Source organism: Microtus oregoni, unplaced genomic scaffold, assembly GCF_018167655.1.
Source record: "Microtus oregoni isolate MIOR12 unplaced genomic scaffold, Mior012 000003F_ref0000135, whole genome shotgun sequence".
Taxonomy (NCBI): Eukaryota; Metazoa; Chordata; class Mammalia; order Rodentia; family Cricetidae; genus Microtus; species Microtus oregoni.
The window spans coordinates 14,977,604-14,998,112 of NW_024543062.1; the positions used below are offsets into that span (position 1 = coordinate 14,977,604).

Consider the following 20,509-nt stretch of genomic DNA (forward strand, 5'->3'; position numbering starts at 1 on the left):
CTGCATCAGCTCCTGCTTCCAGGTTCCTGCCCTGTTTGAGTTCCTGCCCTGACTTCCTTCAGTGATGAACAGCAACGCTGAAGTGTGAGCCAAATAAACCCTTTCCTCCTCAACGTGCCTTTTGGCCATGGTGTTTCATCACAGCAATAGAAACCCTAGCTAAGACACCCCCACAGCTCAGATTCTGAGCCCAAGCCTGTGCTGTGCAGGGAACATGACTGGGACATGAGCATAAACACATGCTTGGCTTAAACATCACAAACAAGTTAGAAATGACCACTTAACCAAATAATTCTACTCCTAAGACCTTATCGCAGAGAGAGCGCTGCGTGGGCACACAGCGGTTCATCACAGCCTTGTCTGTTAGGGCGGAGCCTGGGAAAAGCCAGACGTAACAGCGGGAGACAGGGTGTGGGCTATGACACAGCCATGGAAATGACCGGGGAGTTTATGGCAATTGACCTGGACATTCAGACAGATTGAACCAAAAACTGGGAAAACAACATGACTGGCCTCGCCTCATTTACACAAGTCTGTGTGTGTGTGCCCTGGTCTCCACACAGCCCTATAGGAAGCCCGTCAGAGCTCAACATTCATTGTAGATGGATATAATAATGATAATAATAATAATAATCACAGTCTGCAGAGAGGGGCTACCAGTCCCAGACAGAGCATCACAGCAAGAAAGGAAAATGTTAATGTTACAGCAAGACTTTTCTTCTCATGGGGGCCAACAAGATGTCTTAGTGGGTAAAAGTATGTGCTCCAAAAACCTGTTGACCTAAGTTCAAAACTCTCATGGTGGAAGGAGGGAACTGACGTCCACAAGTTGTCCCTTGGCCTCTACACATCCACAGCATGCGAGCACACACATACACACAAATAAAGGTGATTTTAAAAAAAGATACTTTCTTATTCACAACAGATCATAGCAAAATAATAGCTGCAAACCACTGGCTTTTAAGTGTTTTTCTTTGGGAAACAGAAAAGTGACTGTGCGTAATAATCTGAAGTGGAAAACAACCCAAGCACACCCCAGGAGATAAAAGATAGAACACCCACACAATGGAGTATTATATAGCAACAGCAATAATCTAGCTGTTACTACTGCAATGACATACGGGATTCTCAACTGGGAATCTCCCAGGGCATTCCTGGCAACGTCTGGAGATGTATTTGGTTGTCACGGCCGGAGATTCTGCTCCAGGCATTGAGTGAATAGAGGCTACAGATGTCGCGGGATGCCCTACAGTTTATCAACGGTGCCCACAAATCCCCACATCCCGGCGGCATCTTGCTGAGTCAAGAGGCCACAGCTGTTCCAGCAAAGAGGTCAGTTGCTACTGAAAGATTAGGCAGCATCTGGATCCCATGCCGGAGTGTGCCATGCAGGCAAAACCTCCAGCTCCGTGGGGGCATTAAACTGAAGAACTGTCACATGATTCACAAGCCTTTGGCATCTACTTCCCATACACTATCAATCCCAGCGACGAGGAAGTCTGGGTAGATATGTACTGCTCTGCATGGAGAAGGGCTCCCAGGACTCAAAATAACACTCCAAGAGAAGGCCTGGCTTCTGGTACTCTTAGAGGGGACCACAGGATAAAACAGTCTCAGGGATGGAGTCAAGAAAGATGGTGCATTAACCTAAGATACAGCGTAGCAAATATCCCTGCGGTCTGGCCAATCTGTAGATACATCAAGCCTGGGCAGGCCGTCTGTCTGCAGAGGGACAGCACCCAACACTGGCCTGATTCAGAACCTTCTCAGCGCATTTGTTCTCTGCAGCCTGAGCATCCAGGGTGGTGGACAGAACCTAGCCCATTTGGAGCAATGAAACTTTAGATCCCAGAGCTTTTCAGCAGGTTTGAAATGAGATGGACTATGGACTAGGGTGGGGTAGCCTATGCTGTACCCACCCCTCACCCCTAGAACTCACCAGGCACCTGCTCAGGAGCTTCCAGGACATGTCTGGTAGTGTTCTATGATGGTGAGATTTTTTTTTTTTGGCTTAGTTTGGGTTTGGTGGATTCTATTGTTGTTGTTAACTTTAGACAACCAGGGTCATCTGGAAAGAGGGAACCTCAGCTGAGAAAATGCCTCCATCAGACTGAACTTCTGACAAGTCTGTAGGACGTTTTCTCGATTAATGATTGACATGGGAGGGCTAAAGCACTGTGGGTGCTGCTACCCCTGGGCAGGTAGTTCAGGAAGACAGAAGAAAATTAGCTGAACTGAGCCTGAGCAGCAAGCTGGAGAGCAATATCCCTGCACAACCTCTGCTTCCATTCCTGCCCCGACTTCCCTTCACGATCAACAGCCATCAGGGCGCATACACCAAATAAACCCTTTCCACCCTAAGTTGCTTGTGAGAATGGTGTTTATCACAGCAATAGAAAGCAAGCTTTGACAGGTACCTATCCCTTCGAGATCCTGGGGAGCCCATGTCAACCATAGTTTAGGACAATAAGAGAGGACCCCTCAGATTGGAACCCCAGTCTTGGCCTGTATATACTTTAAAGTGTTGGAAGATGGAAGACAGTGCTGTGACCGCTGCTCCATGCTTCATGGATTCAGTTGGGAAAGACAAGGCTGAAGCCACGCCGCAAAAAAAAAAAAAAAGAAAAGAAAAGAAAAGAAAAGAAAGAAAAAACCTCCTTCTCTGTTCATTGCCATCAGCTCCAGAGAGGGCGCCACAGGAACTGTCCCACACACAGCAGCAGCAGCAGCTCTCCTAAGCATCCTCAGAAGGACAACAGAAACCTTCAACTAAAAAAAAACCCACATAAACAACAACAAAAATCCCAAACTCTTGAGGACACTCAGTTAAGACTGTCTCTAATTACTGTTCTCTTCTGGGAGGATAAAAATTCCCCTCCGTCTCTTTTTAAGGCACAATCCCTCTTTCAAGCTCTTTGTTAAAAATAACTCCAGCAACCGGCCATTAAACCGGGAATGTGCCTTAGCCTACCCTTCCTTTTTTTCTCTGGTTTGCAAATTGGCACCTTCCCAGAATTTCACAGAAGACAAAAAAACAAAAAAACAGTAGAGTCTTCCACAAGGCCCAAGGCCACCACCAACAGCATTGGGAGAGCAGGCAGGACCTGTAGTCCCACAGCAATGGGAGGCCATCCTCTCATCTCAGGCTGGCTGGTTCCCCTGGTTGTGGTCCTGGTGTCTGTGTGTGTGTGTGTCTAGGTGAAAGGATAATTTGCAGGAGTCAGTTCTGTCCTTCTACAATATGAGTCCCAGAATGAGGTGTGTGTGTGTACATGTGTGTGTGCGTGCATGTGTGTGTGCGTCTGTGTGTGTGAGTGTGTGTCTAGGTGAGCGGATAATTTGCAGAAGTCAGTTCTGTCCTTCTACAATATGAGTCCCAGAATGAGTGTGTATATGTGCATGTGTGTGTGTGTGCGTGCATTTGTATATGCGCGCGCGCGTGGGTGTGTGTGTGTTTAGGTTAGCAGATAACTTGTAGAAGTTGGTTCTGTCCCAGGCATCGAATTCAGGTTGTCTGGTGGCAGAGCCCCTATCGGCTGAGCAGTCTCGCTGACCCCACCACTACCGACTTAAGTAGAGCTGGCACTTGAAACAAACATACACATTCTGAGAACAAACAGCCCCACTCAGGTAGGTTTATAGCCCTTCACCAGCTCCTTGGACATCTTGGTCTTCTGGGTCCCTGCATAAGCCATCATCTCCTTGCCAACAGGACCAGTTGCGCAAGCCTGCCGCCATCCACCCCTCCTGCTCCCTCTCCCTGAACATCCAGGGAGCGTTTCAGCAGCCGACATCTGCTTCCCGAGACCACACTCCAGTCAGTTCTGCTGGACAGGGTGCACATTTGGGTGGTGAACTCCAGTTTTTACTGCTGTTGCAAAGCTCCATAAGACCTCAGTGAGATAATCTGTTTTCAGGAGTCACCATTAGTCTGTCCTTGACTGCTTGTAAATCTACATCTTCAGAAGTGAGTATCACACACAGACACATGACCCCAAGCAAGATGGGTGGAGTGGGGGGCTGCAATCTGTCATTGTCACCCTACCAGGATGATAACCTCAGAGCCTTCTCCTATACCCCCCAGTGTGTGTGTGTGTGTGTGTGTGTGTGTGTGTGTGTGTGTTGCTGTTTCTGTCTCTATTTCTATCTCTCTCTTTCTCTCCCCCTACCTCCCTCTAATTGCTTCCGTGGCATGGTGAGGAGTGGAGGTACCAGAAGGAGAAAGCTGGATGGAGGGGCCTATTAGCAAAGAGGAAGTCTCTTTGCAGGTAGATAAAAACTTTCCAGAGTACTGGGCAGACCCTGCTACTGTGCTATTCATGGCAAACCCAGAATTCTCAGAAGGAGGCTGTTGAATACCGGGAGCCATGTAAATCGGGTTGGGGGTAGGGGCACCAGCATCATGCAGCTGACAAAACTGGGTTTTCTGGGACCAGCCTGGAGACACTTTGAACACAAAGAAGAGGGGGAAGAGCAGGAGTGTCTCCCTTGGCAAGGGAGAGAGGAAATGACACCAGGACACAAGGATGGAAGCAAATGCGCATTTACATCTTAGATGTCTTAGCTCCAGCCAACCCAAGTGCATGCAGGCCCATGTGTACACATAAACACATGCACACAAGCATGTGAGCTCTCCTGGACTTATGGATAACATGAAACCCTGGTTCTGAGCTGGTTTGTCTGCCTTCTGCCCTCAGAGGCTCTTGTATCACCCGCCTGCCTCCAGAGAGCACCCCTGACTGTGTTTTCCAACCTGCCTCCAGTTGGCCTAGTGATAGCGGTTGTCACTCATGAGTTCCCTCTCCAGGACCCTCACGCAAAGCCTCACCAATGCTTCACCAAAGCCTCACCAAGATCTCAGTGACCCCCGACCGTGTGCACCCAGCACCATCCTTAAGATCGAGGTGCCAGCTACAAGCCTTTGAGAGATGCACAGGAAGACGATGCCTGTCCATGTATGCACACAGTCACTCGCGCATCTTAGGAACCACGGCACATCAGCCTCCATCTCTGCTGTTCTCACTTACAGGCAGAGCTCCATAAAGATGAGAGAGCCTCAGCGCGGATGAACACATGAAAACAAACAGCTCATCCCTCCATACCCAAAGCACAGAGGTGTCTCTCTCAACCTCTGAAGCAGCGCGTGACCAGGCTCAGCTCTGCACCTTGCTAACAGCCTGCCTGCTAAGTGACACTGGGACAACTGTACCTCTGCTCCAAGCCAAACAACGCCACAAGCTAGGGGCATATACCCATAAGGGCTGTACTCGCCTTGGATAGCCACAGCAGGCCCCAGAGGCCTCTTCACTCAACGTCAGCCCATGTGTCATTGGCAAGGCTCAGTCACGTATTTCAAGAATAAAATTGCAAGGAGATGAACTCTGGGAAGCAGAAAGTGCTCCTTGCCCAGCCCCAGGCCCATGAAAGGTTCTTCACACAATGCCACAGGCAGCAAACTGCATCCAGGGCCCACAAAGACAAATGCCTGCCACTCACCAGTTTGTGCCTGAGGTGGACAGTAATCAGAGGAGAGCCTGATAGGTTCTGGGACAGAGTGGGCGGCGGGGACACCTCCAGGGATATCAGGCGGCTGGCGACAGACAGCAAGCAGTCTCTGCAGTTCACAGCCTCGGGAATCCTTGGAAACAAAGGAAAACTGGTTACAACGGCTAGACTGTGACCTCAAGGTCAAGAGTTCTGAGACCAATATTTGATCACGCATCTGGATCAAATCCTTACTGCTAAACATCTCTATTCTGTCCCTCAGTTCTACCCTCTTGGAAGTGTAACAACATAGTTGGGAGGTGAGATAGGGCAGAACCTCAAAATACACCAGGGAATTCGGAAAAAACAGGCCTTTGACCTCAGGCTTGGAATCTCAGTGCATTTGCCTGCCTGACCAGGCTCTCACTCGCTCGGGTCTGAACCCCACTTTCCCTGATTACCCACACATGAGGCCAGTGCTTATGTGGTGAGGTCTACTGTCTCATTGCCTCCTGTCCATCCCTTTCCTCATGAAGGTGCCTCAGTTTCCCCCGTTCACGCAGTCGGCCACTCTTCCTCCACTCTGCCACGTACACAGAACTGAGCCCATGGCTCAGGAGCAAACCTTGCCATCTCCAGCTGAGCTGGGCAGCAGAGCACATTGCTCAAGCCCATAGCAGCCCGGAGATGAGGTCACACCCCAGGAACCTTCCAGAAGAGAGAGTCTCACTTCTCTATGCTGGATGTCAGTTCTGAAGGATAAAACTGCAAGGGAACTGTGGGACAGAGAAGGGAGCCCAGCCTGTGATGAGCCCAGAAATGAGATCTGGTAGCAACATCTGGACAGCTGGGCCATGCTGCCCCTAAAGCCAGTTGCTTGTGGGACTTTCAGCTTATATTATTCAACAAGTCCCCATGTGCTGAGAACCATTCATACTAAAATTCCCTGCCTCACTCCAATCTACAGCAACCCCCAGACATCTCCTAACCCTGTCTTAGGGTTCTGAGGTTGAAATGCTATTCGTGGCCAAAGTCAGGGACAGGGCAGTGAGACACCTGGTGTGCAGAAGTTTGGCTTGGGGTCTGGTGAGCTTGGCCTTTGAACAATCCCGGGGTGAGTTTAACCATGTGCCTGTGCTTACTGCTCCCCTCAAAGCAACTGTGGAGGAAGGAACAAAGAGAGAGAGAAATGGGGAGATGAAGGGAAGAAATCTTCCCGAGGGAGACAACCATAAAGGCAGGTCTGCGGCCTTCCCATTCTATAGATGTGGAAACTGAGACTCGGAGAGCTCCATTCATGGGCCCCAGATCACTGTCAGCCTAGGGGACGCTGAGGTCTCTAACCTGAGCCTCTGAGCATAGCTGTCCAGTCTGGCCCCTGAGCCTGCTGGATCCCACTGCAGGAATTCCTGAGTCTTTTCCAAAGGGCTAAAAACCCAGCCTGGCTTGAACAGCAAGGCAGCAGGCACCGGTAACAAGAGTTTTCTAACAATAAGTAAACCACGCATGTGTGTGGCAGTGTAGCGTGTCACTGTGGTTGGTCATCCAAGACCACACACACACACACACACACACACATCCCACACGCCACTGTACAACACTCACTTTGTGCTGGCCGGAGGGATGTTGTTCAGGTAATAGTGCAGGGAGTGGTAGAGAAGGCCAACAATGGTGGTCCAGGCTGAGGACAAAGCAGAGGTCAGACACCCGTCAACACTCCTGTTACAAGCAGAGAGCGTGCAGAATCACGCACACGGGGACTGAAGGCCGTGACTCAGTGACTCGGGTAGGGTTGGGGGTGGGGAGGAGGAAGAGCCACGGAACAATAACATTTACATCAGCACGGAAGCTGTGGATAGTCCTGTGCTCGACTGGAACAATGACCTCCTGCTCTGTCCCCTGTGTCCACGCCAGACACAGGTGCTGAAGCCTGTCCGAGACGCCTAGAGCAGCGGGGCCTGGGGACTCTTCATGGGCTGCCAGTTGCCTGGCAATGAGTGCATCTTCATCAGTCTGCAGGAGGAGTATGCTAATCCTCAGAAGCAGGTCCACAGACTGGCAGACACCCAGATGGCTGCAATGGCTCCCCTGCCCCTTATTACAGTGAGAACCACATACTCAGCTCATTTCCTCATTCCAGGAGGGTGAGAGCACTCAGCCAGCCATCATTGGCTGATTCTCTGAGCTACCCCTGCTGTCAACTCAGGACTCACTACATGCCAGGCACAGGGATTTATACACATTTTGCCTTGTAAGGTCTGAAACAGTATCATGAAACAGATACTGTTATTGTCCTGGTACAGCATTTGCCCAAGGCCACAGAGTCAGTAGTGGCTAAGCCTGGGTTCTAACCACAGAATCTGGGTTAGTTGACAATAACTGTTGAGAACATGGCCTCTGGCCCTTCTGGAAACCTATGTTGTTTCTAATGTGTCCTGCCATGGAACATGGGAGAAGATGCTATGCAAGGCTGCTAGGTGGTGCCTCTCTCCTGAGAGCAGGATACACTGAGTCTGAGAAGAGGAACATTATGGGCACCTGTCCTCCAGACCAAGAGGTGGATCCTTGCTTGGGGAGGGTCTGTGTGGCAGCCTGGGCCTCTGTCTGGGCCCTCTGGGATGAGGATCCACAGCAATCCTCAACTGTGAGTGGACACAAGAGGAAAGGATCCCATCTAGATAGGGCCAGAATTGCCTGGTTTTATCCATAGGTGCCCTTGGCTACTTGCTCATAATGAGACTTGACTTGGGCCTGTTCTAGGATCGTTTCTGGTTCTCCTATACAAACATACCTATCCATGGCTACCTTGAACAAGGAGGGGAGGTGTCCCACCTACTCACATACAACTAACCAGGAGCTGAGAAGATGGGGGGGGGGGGCACAGTGTCCTGTGTGGTGGGTGAGACTCACTGGAACATAGATTTGCAGAACCCCACTCCAAGCCCCAGCTCAGTCCACAGTGTGTTGTGGGATGAGGTGGTAACATGTGCCTTGAATCAGAGCCCCCTCCGAGAGCACCCAAACCCACCCTCCTGTGGATAGCACCATCAGGGAAAGACCGTCACCCAGACTGTACCACCTGAGAACCCGAGCAACCACGTCCACTTACCTTTGCCGTGAAGGGCCTCTCTCGGAATCTCAATGTAACTGTGCCCATGTGCTGGGAATCTGTAGTGGGGGGCACTCAGTGCTGGGGGAAGGACCTTGGCCACGGAGAACTCTGAAGGAGAAGTGGACACAGTAAATGGAGTCAGCCGGCTCACTGGCTGCAAGTCTCAGATTGAAGACTGTGTCACTATCCTTCATTTCTTAAACCAAGCCAACTCCTAGGGGAGAGGAATCATCTCGAGAAAGGGTGACCCAGAACACATGTGTGTTTTTCCCTGTCAGAAAAAGGGAACATTAAAGCACACGTGTGTGTGTGTGTGTGTGTTGTGTGTGTGTGTGTGTGTGTGTGTGTGTGTGTTGGCGGTGCCTTGGCAGACAGGCAGCCCCAAAAGCTGCCTCTGGAAGCAGATGAGCTCCTGAGCCACAGTGGGGTGCTGTTTGATCCCCCTGCACTCAAGTGTTTTCAGAGAGAAGCTCAAGGCAAGGAGCCCATGCCTGTCTGTGGGGGACCTAACACATTCTGGAAAAGCAAGGCTGCTTCCTCTGAGATGTCCCATTCTGGCATTCACCCAGACTCCTATTCTGGTCTCCTCCTCCTCCAATGGCCTTCTTCACCCATTCCACATCTCCAAGACAGAGAGCATCCCATCGGATCCTTAAGGATCCAGAGGTTCAAAGGGGTTTGAGTCTGCACTCTGAGCCCAGACAGCTGTTGAGACACCTGGAGCTCTACTTTGCCATGACTGCTTACATAATCTTGTGCGCATACCACGACCCCGCACTTTTAGCCACTTCTAACACACTTGTTTCCAAAACAGGATTTTTCCACAAGACACTGGACCTAAGAGAAATGGTGGTTTATCTCAGCTGTTGTGTGAGCCTGAGACAATGTGAAGGCCAGTGGTCACGCACCTGACACTCTCTCTTCCACAACCCCCACTGCCCAACCCTTCCAATCTGATAAGGACTACCTGCCATGGAGGAAGAGCCTGTGAGGGTGACGTGGGGTTCTCTCGACTGCAGGTTGGATGAGATGTGACCCATGACGGTATCAATGGTGTTGACCAAGCCCAGTGTCACGGTGTTGTCCTGCAAGCAGCACAGACATGAGGCTCTGAGGGCCAGTACACCCAACATCATGTGGAATGGGCACACAACAGACTCAGAGCTGTTCTTCCCCATGACGGCCATAAGAGAGAGAAAATCACCCAACTGCCCCACTTGGAAGCCTGGGAGATGATCAAGCATCTGATTGAGTTCACAGAGCATGGACACGAGTCAAAGCTGCCCCAATGTCATAGCATTAGCTCCTGAGTGACCAGAGGGCTCAGACACCTGTTTCTAGCTCTGCTATAAACCCTCCAAGGACCTGGGCAAGTCTTAGGTCTGCCCATGCCTCTGTCTTACAGATAATGGTCCTGGGGACACCTGCAAGTCTTTTCCACTCTCAGTGAAGCAGCAGCCTCTTTGGAGGTACCAGCCCCCAAATCCCCTCTGGCCTCCTTGACCCTCCGCCCAGAGGCCCTCTTAACCTACTCTAAGGAAGAAAGGACACCTCTGGATTCTACCCACATGAAGGAGGGTCCCTTCTAGTCACACAGACCTCTGCTGCCAGCGCCCATGTCCACCTTGGCCTGACTGTCTTAGACCCCAGACACCATGGCAATAAAGAACGGTTGGCTCCACCCTCTGCCCCATTCTGCCTGGCTCTCCTCTGCCTACCTCGCACATCCCCTCCAGCCTTCCAAAGACAGCATCTGCCGCTCTCACCCCCTCACGAACACTCCAGGAGGGACTTACTGAGGCGGAACCAGATACACAGGCCAATTTTAGACGTTGTCTCCTAGGCCCGTGGTCTGATTTCAATCAGAATGTCTGTGTCTTTGGCACACACTTCTAGGAGGAGCAGCGATTCATGCGTGCCTTTCTCTTCAATGTGCATAAGCTTGCCTAAGCCTGGATTGTTTTGCAATTATTCATATTTTGCAGCAGATTTGCATATTTTACATTCAAAGAAAGTTCATTTAAATCAATGGAGAAAAATCTGCCTATCTGAAGCCTCCACTGGCTGCTGCCCCTCTTCTGGCCGGCCCCACTGGCTAGTCTCCCGGGTTTCAGACTGCAGCTTGTACACAAAGTCCCTTGGAAACCTATCCCTGGAGGTCTACGCTTCGTGAAAAAGAATGTGTTTCTACACAAGACTGTGTCGTTCTTGACCCCCTTCCCTTCCTGCTTGCCAATGTTATGCAATCTCATTTCACGTGAAGCTGTTCAATAAAGGGCTCACAGAACGCAGCTCCTCGTACCATCTTATTAATAAGGTGAGAATTGGCAGTCGTTTCTGCCTCTCAACCTTGCAAAACCTTTAAAGCTTTGAAAGGAGGAGGGCTCAGGAGAGTGAGCGCTTCAGCATGTTGGTGTGATCAGGGCACTCCTGGGCAGCTGGGAGTCTTCATCCTCCCTCTCTCCCTGAACTCCTGGAAGCCTTGTGTGGCACGGAAGCTGAGATGCCAAGTCACTACAGGGTCTCGGAATACCTGAGAGGTGAATGCCCACATACCAAGTCACTGTGAGGTAGGGTCTGTTGTTACTGTAGCACACCTTATCCTGACCTGACTAACATGGTACTCAGAGGACCTTGGCAAATGTTCTTTCTCCTCTTTTATTCATTTTGTGTGTGTGTGTGTGTGTGTATGCAGTATGCAAGCATGTGCATGTTTTTGCATGTGTGGGGGTGTATATATGCATATATGTATGTATGCACATGGGGCCTGAGGTTCATGTTGAGAATCAGTCTTTATCACCCTTCCACCTCATTCATTGAGTCTGGGTCTCTCCAATCAAGCCTAGATCTCACCGATATGATTAGTTATCTAGCTCTGGGGATCCCCTGTCTCTGCCTTCCCAAGTTGGAATTAAAGGGGAGCTGCTGTGCCCAGGCAGCCTTTGTGTGGGTGCTTGGGATCTGAACTCCAGTCTGTATGCTTGTGAGCCATCTCCCAACCCCACCTTGGCAAACGTTCTTGGTAGAAGTAAGGAAAAGTAGGTTCAGTCAGATGTCTATAGGACGAATGTGCGTGAGTGGGCTCAGGACCCAACTGTGGGGTTATACGAGGTTGCTCAACGCCACGCTCTCCCTGAAGGCCCTGGACGATTCTTATCTTAGTATTTTTATCATCTGCCATTGCCACAACTATTCATCGACTGTTCTCATGTTTTAAAGAAGTAATATCAATACGGTGGTTTGAAATCAAAGAAAAGCACTCCGTTGTGCGTCCTGAATTCTGAGTGCAGGGGACAAAAGCCTTTCATTTTCTACTTTAATCACGAGGCGCACTTTCGCGCTCTGCCATCTCACTCAATCCGCTGATCTTAAAATGCCAAATATGGCTCTTATGACTATTCAAGAATGCAGAATAAAAAATATATATTGTGTGAAATGACACGCAAAGGTCAGCCTTCTGGAAGATCTGGTCCCTTTCCCAAAGCCAGAGATGGTGGCGTAGGGCTGAGGGTCCCAGAGTCTCCAGAAGACCAGAAGACACCACACCCAGGTGCATGTCATGCCCAAGAGAAATGAACTTCAGTGTCTTAGACATCAGGACCTGGAAAGGCTTCATTTTTCTTAGAGATTGTTAGGGCCCTAGGATGCCACCGCATGAAGACAGCCATAATCCAGTACACACATGCTGAAGGTCAAAGCATCTTTCCTCTTACCTCTGATGCCTGGGTCCAGCTGGGCAGTAGAAGCACTTCGCCCACAGTTCTTAAGAAGGTCTAGAAAGAAACAGAACAACACTGCTTAGCATAGATCTTCGAGTCCTATACCTGAGTCCGTCAGTCTCCTCCGGAGTCTTCCCACATCTCCTGAACAGGTAATTGGTTTAGCACAGTGACGGGCAATAATAGCTTATATTTGTGGTGTGCGAACATCTGTGTATACATGTGCTTACCTGTGTGTGGGCACACCTGGGAGTGCGTGTGTGTGCATGTGAAGCCCAAGGCTGGTGTCAGGGTCTGTCCTCCACGGCACACTCACCTTATTCATTGAGGCAGACTCTCTCAACCAATCCCAGAGCTAGTCAATATGACTAACCCTCACAAGTCAGCTTGCCCTGGGGAGCTCCTGTCTCTGCTTTCTGAGACTGGAATTATAGGCAGGTTACCCACCATGTCCACTCAGCATCCTGTGGATCCTGGGATCCGAACTCAGGTCCTCAGGGTTGTGGGTCAAATGCTTTAACTACTGAACCATCTCCCCAGCCTCAGGTTATATCTTACAGATGCCATCTCCTCTCTTGCTTCTTACGACAACCTTGTAAAGTCAGTGATGAGAATGTGGATATCGCAAGTGTCCAGGGTGTGTGACAAGCCCCAGCTTGTCTCATTAATGAATGAATGGCTGAGCAGGTGAATGGATAGATAAGTGGATGGGTGGATGTATACATAATCACAGCTCATGAAGCCTACTTTCCTCAGGGACAACCTAACATTAAGCCACTTATACCAGCTGGAAATCGCCTCTACAAAGCAGAAACCACTTATGCCCCTCCCCCATCAGTCACATTTGGTTTGACTCATTCTTGTTCCAAAACAATGAAATCAATTTTAGCATTTTCAAATACGGAGATTTAAGTGAAAACTGGTCTTCTTGTTTCCTTTTGGGGGGAAAAAAGGGGTGTTAGCCTGCCAGCATCCCAGGTAACCATGGAGTGAAGCTGAGCAGGGTAGCTGCTTCAGCAATGTTTGCCCCAGGCCCCGCCCCTCCCTAGTCACCTGTCTCTGTCTTTCCATCTCATCTAGTGCTACGGACACCAGACTCAAACCTGGAGGCCCACTCACCGGCCTCCGTTTCCTCTGCCCAGTGGTTCTCAACCGTCCTAATGCTGCTAACTTTTAATACAGTTTCTCATGTTGTGGTGACCCTCCCAACCATGAAATTATTCTCACTGCTACTTCAAAACTGTAATTTTGCTACTGTTACGATCATAATGTAAATATTCTTGGAGACAGAGGGTTGCCTGAAGGGCCACAACCCGCAGGTTGAGAACCTGTGGAGTCTTCATGGTTAGCAAAATCCTATGCAGCTCACCAGATACACTGTCTATGCATAACGCATCATCAGCGCTTCCTCCTCCCACTCATCTTCATTCCACAGCTGTTTATTAATATTCGAAAGTTCAGGGGCCGAACTAATGACCGCAAAATGCTCCTGCTTTCTCTCCCTGATCAGAGGAACAGCAAGCATTTTCTTTTATTTCTTATCCCTTCTCCTCCTTCTAACCCCTCCTCTTCTCTCTCCTCCTTCCCCTCTTTTTCTTCCTTTCCCTCCTCCTCCTTACCTCCCTTCTCCTCCTTCTCCTCCTCCCCACCTTTCTCTCCTCTCCTTCTTCCTCTTGCATAAAGTCTCATGTAGCCCAGGCTGGCCTCAAATTCACTATACAAAGAACAACCCAGGCCAAGGACGACCTTGAACGTCTGGTCCTCTTCCCTCTGCCTTCCGAGTGCTGGGATTACAGGGGTACACCACCACACTTGGTTTGTGCAGTGCTGGGGACCAAACCCAGGACTTCACGAATGTTGGGGTAAGCACTCTTCCAACTGGGCCATGCCCACAACCCCCACGACCTTTATAAATAGTCACAAAGTAAGGGTTTCAGGTAGCCCGGCTCTACCCTCAGAGTGCAGAAGTCAAGCTAGACTGTACATGAGAGAGTGGCCATGTGTCCCTAAAATTTTACTACGGAAATAGGCTATGCATGGACTACCTTCGGCCTGAGGGATAGAGAACAGTTCTGAGAACAGAAACAAATGAACCACATCAGCTAACTTGAACTTTTTTCTTTTCTTTTCTTTTTTTGGGGGGATGTGTGTACGATCTCATGATGTAGACTTAAGATCCCCCTGCCTCAGTTTTCCAGGTACTGGGATTACAGGTGTGTGCCACCACCCACGGTTTTCTATTTTCAATCAGCTGCTTCTATGCGTGGGGTTAAATAAATTGAATAGTATATTTTATTTACTTAATTCAATACATAAAAATAATATCTTAACATGGATGTCATATTTCTGTTAACTGTTAAATATTTTACAGCAACTTTTGTTCAGGCTGAGGACTCCAGCGGGCATCTTCTACACGGGTTACTACTTCCTGTACACGAACCACAGACCTCACACCTGAGAGCACACATGAGTGGCAGCCCAGCCTAGGAAATGGCCTCTGGCCACTGTACTAGGCCATCATCAATGGTTAAGAGCCAGGACATTATGGAAAGCTGTACAATGACTTCCTAAAAATTTTTGTTTCCTCTTGAATCGGAGTTGAGACGTTCTGGACAAACTCATTCTGTATGATTTGTCCCCAGGGCCATGGAAAAGCCTCAGACTGTTGATCGTTGGCCTCAGCTAGTCTTAAGGGGCTCTCATTGGATCTCTACACACTTCCTTTTAAAATCCCAGCCATGTTTCAAGACTTAGGGCTTCCCTTGCCAAATCAGACGAGATGGATGGGGCTGAAGATTGAAATCAAGAGGATTTAAGCAGTTGGCTGCTGCTCTCCGTGGGTCCTGCCCGCTGCATCTATGACTTGGATTGTTGACCCCCACAGCCTTCTGGATTTGCAATCTCTGACTCTGTGATGTTCAGCAGAGAGGTAAAGCAGAAGTAACAGGCAAAGAGCAAAGCCACCAAGCTCAGGAAATATTTCCCACGTGGCCTACATTGAAGTATGTCTTCCAATACACCATCTTATGAAGAACGTGGAACCACCTTGGCCATATGTCCCTGCCTCACTCCATCCCCACCAGCCATCACATAGCTCCACACTGGGTTTAGCAGGACAGTCTGTCTCCCCTGACCCAAGTCCCTTTGTGCTCAGCTCCGTGTCCCTCCTGAAAGATGATGGAATCTCTTTCTGTGGCTCTCAGTCACAGTCCCTTCTCAGTATGCACACTCAAGGAAGCAATGGCTCATGTCTTTCACAGCCCCTCCCTCATCTCCCAGCACATTCCAACAGGAGATAAAGGATCATGGGGCTCGGCCCCGAGCGTACTGAGGGCCTGAGGAACGCAGACTTTTGAAAGATTCCTACACTCTATAAACAGCCTCTGAGACTAGCTGTCACAGGAACAAAAGGGAGATTTGATTACATGCTTACTGTAGGCCAAGCCCTGTTCCAGTGCATCGCATACCATCCCCACTGGGGGCCTATAGGATTGCCCAAATTTAGGGATTTTCCACCCAATCCAGCCCCTCTTCCTGTGGAAATGGGAAGTGTGCCACCCAGGCACTCCTGTCCAGCGAAGATCTCTTTCATGATTGGCTAGCCTGCCATGCTAAATCTGCTCCCCTAGGCTGGTGATTGGTATAGGTGAGGTCAATGGGCCCAGCTATGATCAGCAAGGTTGGGTGGCTACTTCCAGGGTGTCACAGAAAGGCTTCTTTCCTATAAATATGAGCGACCTATCCACCCCATCCCCGGCACATCCAGATACAAAGGAAAAGGACTAGGTGTAGTTGTATGGACGCAGGGACTGGGTCCATTGGACACTAGTCCCAGAACACAGCGACCTCAACACTAATAGATCTGTGGCCAGCGTGCATAAAGGAGGGTCACACAGCAGATCCACTAGCCACTGTCAGTGCCAAGGACTCAAACACCACAGTCCACACCTGCTCTAGGCTAAAATCTTATTATTGCCCTGCAGGTACCAGCTAAGCACCCAGGCAGCACGACTCCTCTACACCTCCAGGGAAAGTGAGGCCCTGCAGGATTGGACTATGCACCTACCAAACTATGAAGATGACAGGGCTGGGATCCTCTCCACCTTGTCCCACTCCAGGGCCTGGAACCTAAGCCAAGCTACCCAAGCCCATCCTTCCATAGAGCTTTCCAGAACCTGAATCTATCTCAGTCCCTCAACCTCTTGAGAGCCATGTAGTTCCAGGTGATGCAGAATTCTAGAACCTATGTGTTCTGAGATGATGAAATCTCAGGCGCCCTACTTGCTTCTCCTATCCTAATCAAGAAAGCTACTGAATATCGCCAGCCACTCTGGGAAGCCTCTGACCACTATATCCCAGGTCTGACATGTTTTCTTTCAGCACTAGAACCCCCAAGAAACTAGAACCCTTGGGAAGAAATGACCCTATACCAGACAGTAAGGTATACAGAGACCCCCTTTTTCCCCTGAGATATGGTCACAGTGACTATCAGCTCCAAGTCTCAGAATAGTGAGGAAGCCAGCAACATTCATTCCCTAACAAGGACAAATGTGGTCCTAGCAGCCAGACTCCACACTGCTTGCTTACAGTCTTGGGATGTATTCTCAAGAACAGCCCACTTCAAACACCACTTCTTTCTCCATATCAGACAAGAACCTGGCTCAAGAAGATCATAAAGCCATGAGATACCTCAAGATACCTGATGGGAACAGAGTCTCTACCTGGGCACTGTTAGAAGCAATGAAGAAAGGGAACATCTTACCTTTGATGTCCTAAGTACCACACTCACAGAGTGTGACTTTAGGAAGTCACACTGAACATGATGCTCTGTGGCCTCTAACCACATCTGCTAACATCCCCATCTTCCTCATTGCCATGAAGACGTCTGACTTGAGACCGTGAGCTGCAAGCCCAATTGTCTCTGGAGATTTGGTAGGTATGTGGATGGACCAGGGAGATAAGATGCCGGGGAAGCGGAATGAAGGTCCAATTCCCAGCTCAAGAAGGCTTCACTGAGCAGCACAGAGCTGGCCAGAGCAACCTGCCTGTTTACAAGAAAGCTAAACTCTATCAGGCAAAGGCGCTTGTGTGAGTGTGTGTGTGTGTGTGTGTGTGTGTGTGCATGTACACACACACGCACACATACACACATACACACACACAAATTATGCCAGATGCATATAAGTGCCAATGAAAGCCTGGAAAGAAACGTGTGTTAGATTCCCTGGATTTGGAATTATGGATGACCGTGATTCACGCAACATGGGTGCTAGGAACTGAATTGCGGTCCTCTGTAAGACCAGCAAGTGTTCTTAACTGCTGAGTCATCTAAACATGGCTCTAGATCTTTCTAACACTCTCATCCATGTTCCAGCCGTGTATCAGCCCCAACCCACCAGTCAAAGGCACCAGGAGCCTGACCTGTGTGAGATTCAGCGCGGTTTCTTCCGAGAGGGATTTATTGGGCAAGCTGAGAGACACGTTCTGAAGGTACCGCAGCACCGATCCAGGTGTCTGGAAGCATTTCCTCTCCTCCGTCAGGTTGGTGATGATTGGGTGGTAGGCATCTGTGGGCATCTGAAAAACAGTGGCCACATGACTTCTTTCTGCCAGGAACTGGTTTTATAGATGCTCAAGGTGACCTCTGGCTCTGGTACCATCAGGACAGCACCAAGCCTGTACCACACACAGATGCATAGAACAGTATCCCACCTTCACAGATACCTTATAAAACAAGGTAAAACTGAAAGATGAAATTAGCCACAGAGGGGAATTCAGAGTCAATGAATGGTAAACAAGGAGCTGAACCCAAGTGGACTAGCCTGGTCCTCAAAGTGCCTGAGCAAGGGGCATTCTTTAGACACAAAAACTATTTTGAAGTGGCCACATTTTATACGAATCAACCCATTCCTCTGATATCAGAAAAGGCGAGAAGAAATAGGTCTCAACTGCCCAGGCAACCATTTCAGGGGACACTATCTCCCCAGAATTTCCTTTCTTCCTAGCATTCCAGGGAACAGGAATCAAGGGGATCATTTTTCCAATCACTCTGGGCACCAAGCATTACCCCGAAGCTGGCCTCCTTCCCTCTATTATTTCATTCTAGGCATGACTCTGGCCTTGCTGGAGCACAGCTCAAGTCAACAAACATCAAGGGTAGGGCTATCATTTGAAAGTGAGGTGCCATTCAAAGAGCCTTCTATGCTAAAGCTTTGGTCTCTGGTCGGTGACACTATTAAAAGGTGATTGGGTCGTGGCAGGGTTGCTAACTTCATCCACGGATTAAACCCACGAGTGAGTTTGTGTGTTGAAGAATGGGCTGTAGAGGTGGGGCCTGGATGGAGAAAGGGGGATATACATTATCCTCAGACTCTCGTTCTCTTCCCACCCCACCTCTCTTCCCTCTCCCACCCCACCCCTGCTTTCTGGCTGCTCTAGAACACGGAGGAAGCCACCTATCCCCCACTTGGCTTTCTACCCTGTTTCTGCCCTGTCTCTGACCCTCAGCAATGCACCTAGCACACCATGAACTGAAAACCCTTCTCCCTTGGGTTGTCTTCTCAGATGTTTTGTCCCAGCTATGAAATGTGACTCCCACACAGGAAAAGGCCCCTGCTCACCACAGAGTGTGCCGTGGGCATCGCCAGTGGTGTTGAAGACAATAGAGCGTGTTTACCTGAAAGAAAAAAACACACACACACAATGCTTCGGTGGGGGCTAAATTATCCTTTGTCATCCCCAGGGAGGCCTGTCCTTACCCAGAATTTACCAGCTTGAGGTGTCCTACAAAGGCCTGGGATGTTTTGAGTATGGATGTTGCTGGGAAGATAAAGGGCTCATAAATCAGCCTAAAAGGTAGATTATATGGATTTTCTCAGCAGAAATTATTTTTCCACTTATATTGTAAATTGCTTCTGAACACCGTTCATGCAAGCCATCACGTAAAAGGATGGTTTTATGCAAGGTCTCACAAATTTCAGACAAAGGCAGAATGAGGAATAGGCTTCAGGGGCACGCGGACTCATTATAGATAAAACACGGGGTTCTTAATCACTGGGTTAGCTACGGTTTGAATCAGAAGCATCTCCCACGCTCAAACATTTGGTACCCAGCTGGTAGCACTCTTTTTGGAAGGCTCTTGACACTCTGGGGAGCCAGAACCTAACTGGAGAAACGGGGGCCTCTAGGGACAGGTCTCTGAGGGAGTATTTATCCCTGCCCACTTCTGTGGCTTTCTCTCTGCTTCCTGCCACACTGTCATGTGAGTCAATGTCCTCCTCTGCTATGATGTCCCACTCAAATGTACAGAGCCCAGTGGCCACCAGCTGAACCCTCCAACATCATGAGCTAATACAAATCAATGCTACTTAAGTAAGTACTTTTGTTCAGGTACATAAAAGAAACTGATACATTAGGCTAAGATATCACCCCAAAAGTGGTGGAGGAGACAGAACTTTTGCGGTAAGTAGCCTAGTCTACAGATGAGTCATTCCCCATGATGAGATGTCCAAGGTCAAAAACGAAGCCCCCCCCCCACTTGTGTTTTTCGGCCTATACTTCACAGACTATTTCTGACTCTATTGTTTCCTGATGAGGACACACACTTCGCTTGATACTCGACCTCGTTTTCGGGAACTGTCTCGAGGTTGCTTTGGGTGACCTGAGGAAATGACATCATCACCCTGGCTGGCTTGAGAGGGATGGGCCCCTTGGGACTGGGTAGGGCGAGGTGGCTGATGATGTAGAACTGGACCCCAAAAGCACTTTGTTCTCCAAGATAGAGTGACACTCATTGCTCGGGCGCCAAGAAGTGACGGGGCAGCCATGCCATGTGTTCATGACAGGCCATCGTCAACTCTTGTTGACTCGTGTGCAGCCAAGAGATCAAGGCGATGGAAAAGGAGGCTTCCCTGCACACTGTGGGAGTGGCCATGTGAGATTGAGATGATAAACCTGGCTCCATCATCCCCAGGGTCTGGCTCAGTCCCGGTGTGACTCCTGCCAGGAGGTCGGTCGTCTGGCAAGATGCATGCCGAGATTTCACAGATGCGTGCGCTGAGATCTCACGATCTGCACTTGACCCTCTCTGACTCTGCATGGGAGCTGCTCCCCACTGGAGCAGCAGAGTCTGGGAAACTTGCTGGGAAGACAGATGCCAACACTCCGTCTTTCTACGAGTCTGTAAGTGATGAGG

At 49.5% G+C, this 20,509-nt stretch overlaps 1 protein-coding gene across 1 annotated transcript in view; it reads right to left on the reverse strand.

Annotated features, from left to right (window-relative positions):
* The window catches only part of Adgrd1 (adhesion G protein-coupled receptor D1), a 117,974-nt gene that overhangs the window by 66,600 nt on the left and 30,865 nt on the right, over positions 1 to 20,509 (reverse strand). The window contains exons 7-13 of the mRNA XM_041648529.1: positions 18,936 to 18,991; positions 17,737 to 17,892; positions 12,310 to 12,369; positions 9,564 to 9,681; positions 8,594 to 8,704; positions 7,090 to 7,165; positions 5,497 to 5,638 (exon numbers count right to left, since the gene is read on the reverse strand). Coding sequence (XP_041504463.1) covers positions 5,497 to 5,638; positions 7,090 to 7,165; positions 8,594 to 8,704; positions 9,564 to 9,681; positions 12,310 to 12,369; positions 17,737 to 17,892; positions 18,936 to 18,991 — 719 coding nt within the window. The remainder of the gene's footprint in view (positions 1 to 5,496; positions 5,639 to 7,089; positions 7,166 to 8,593; positions 8,705 to 9,563; positions 9,682 to 12,309; positions 12,370 to 17,736; positions 17,893 to 18,935; positions 18,992 to 20,509) is intronic.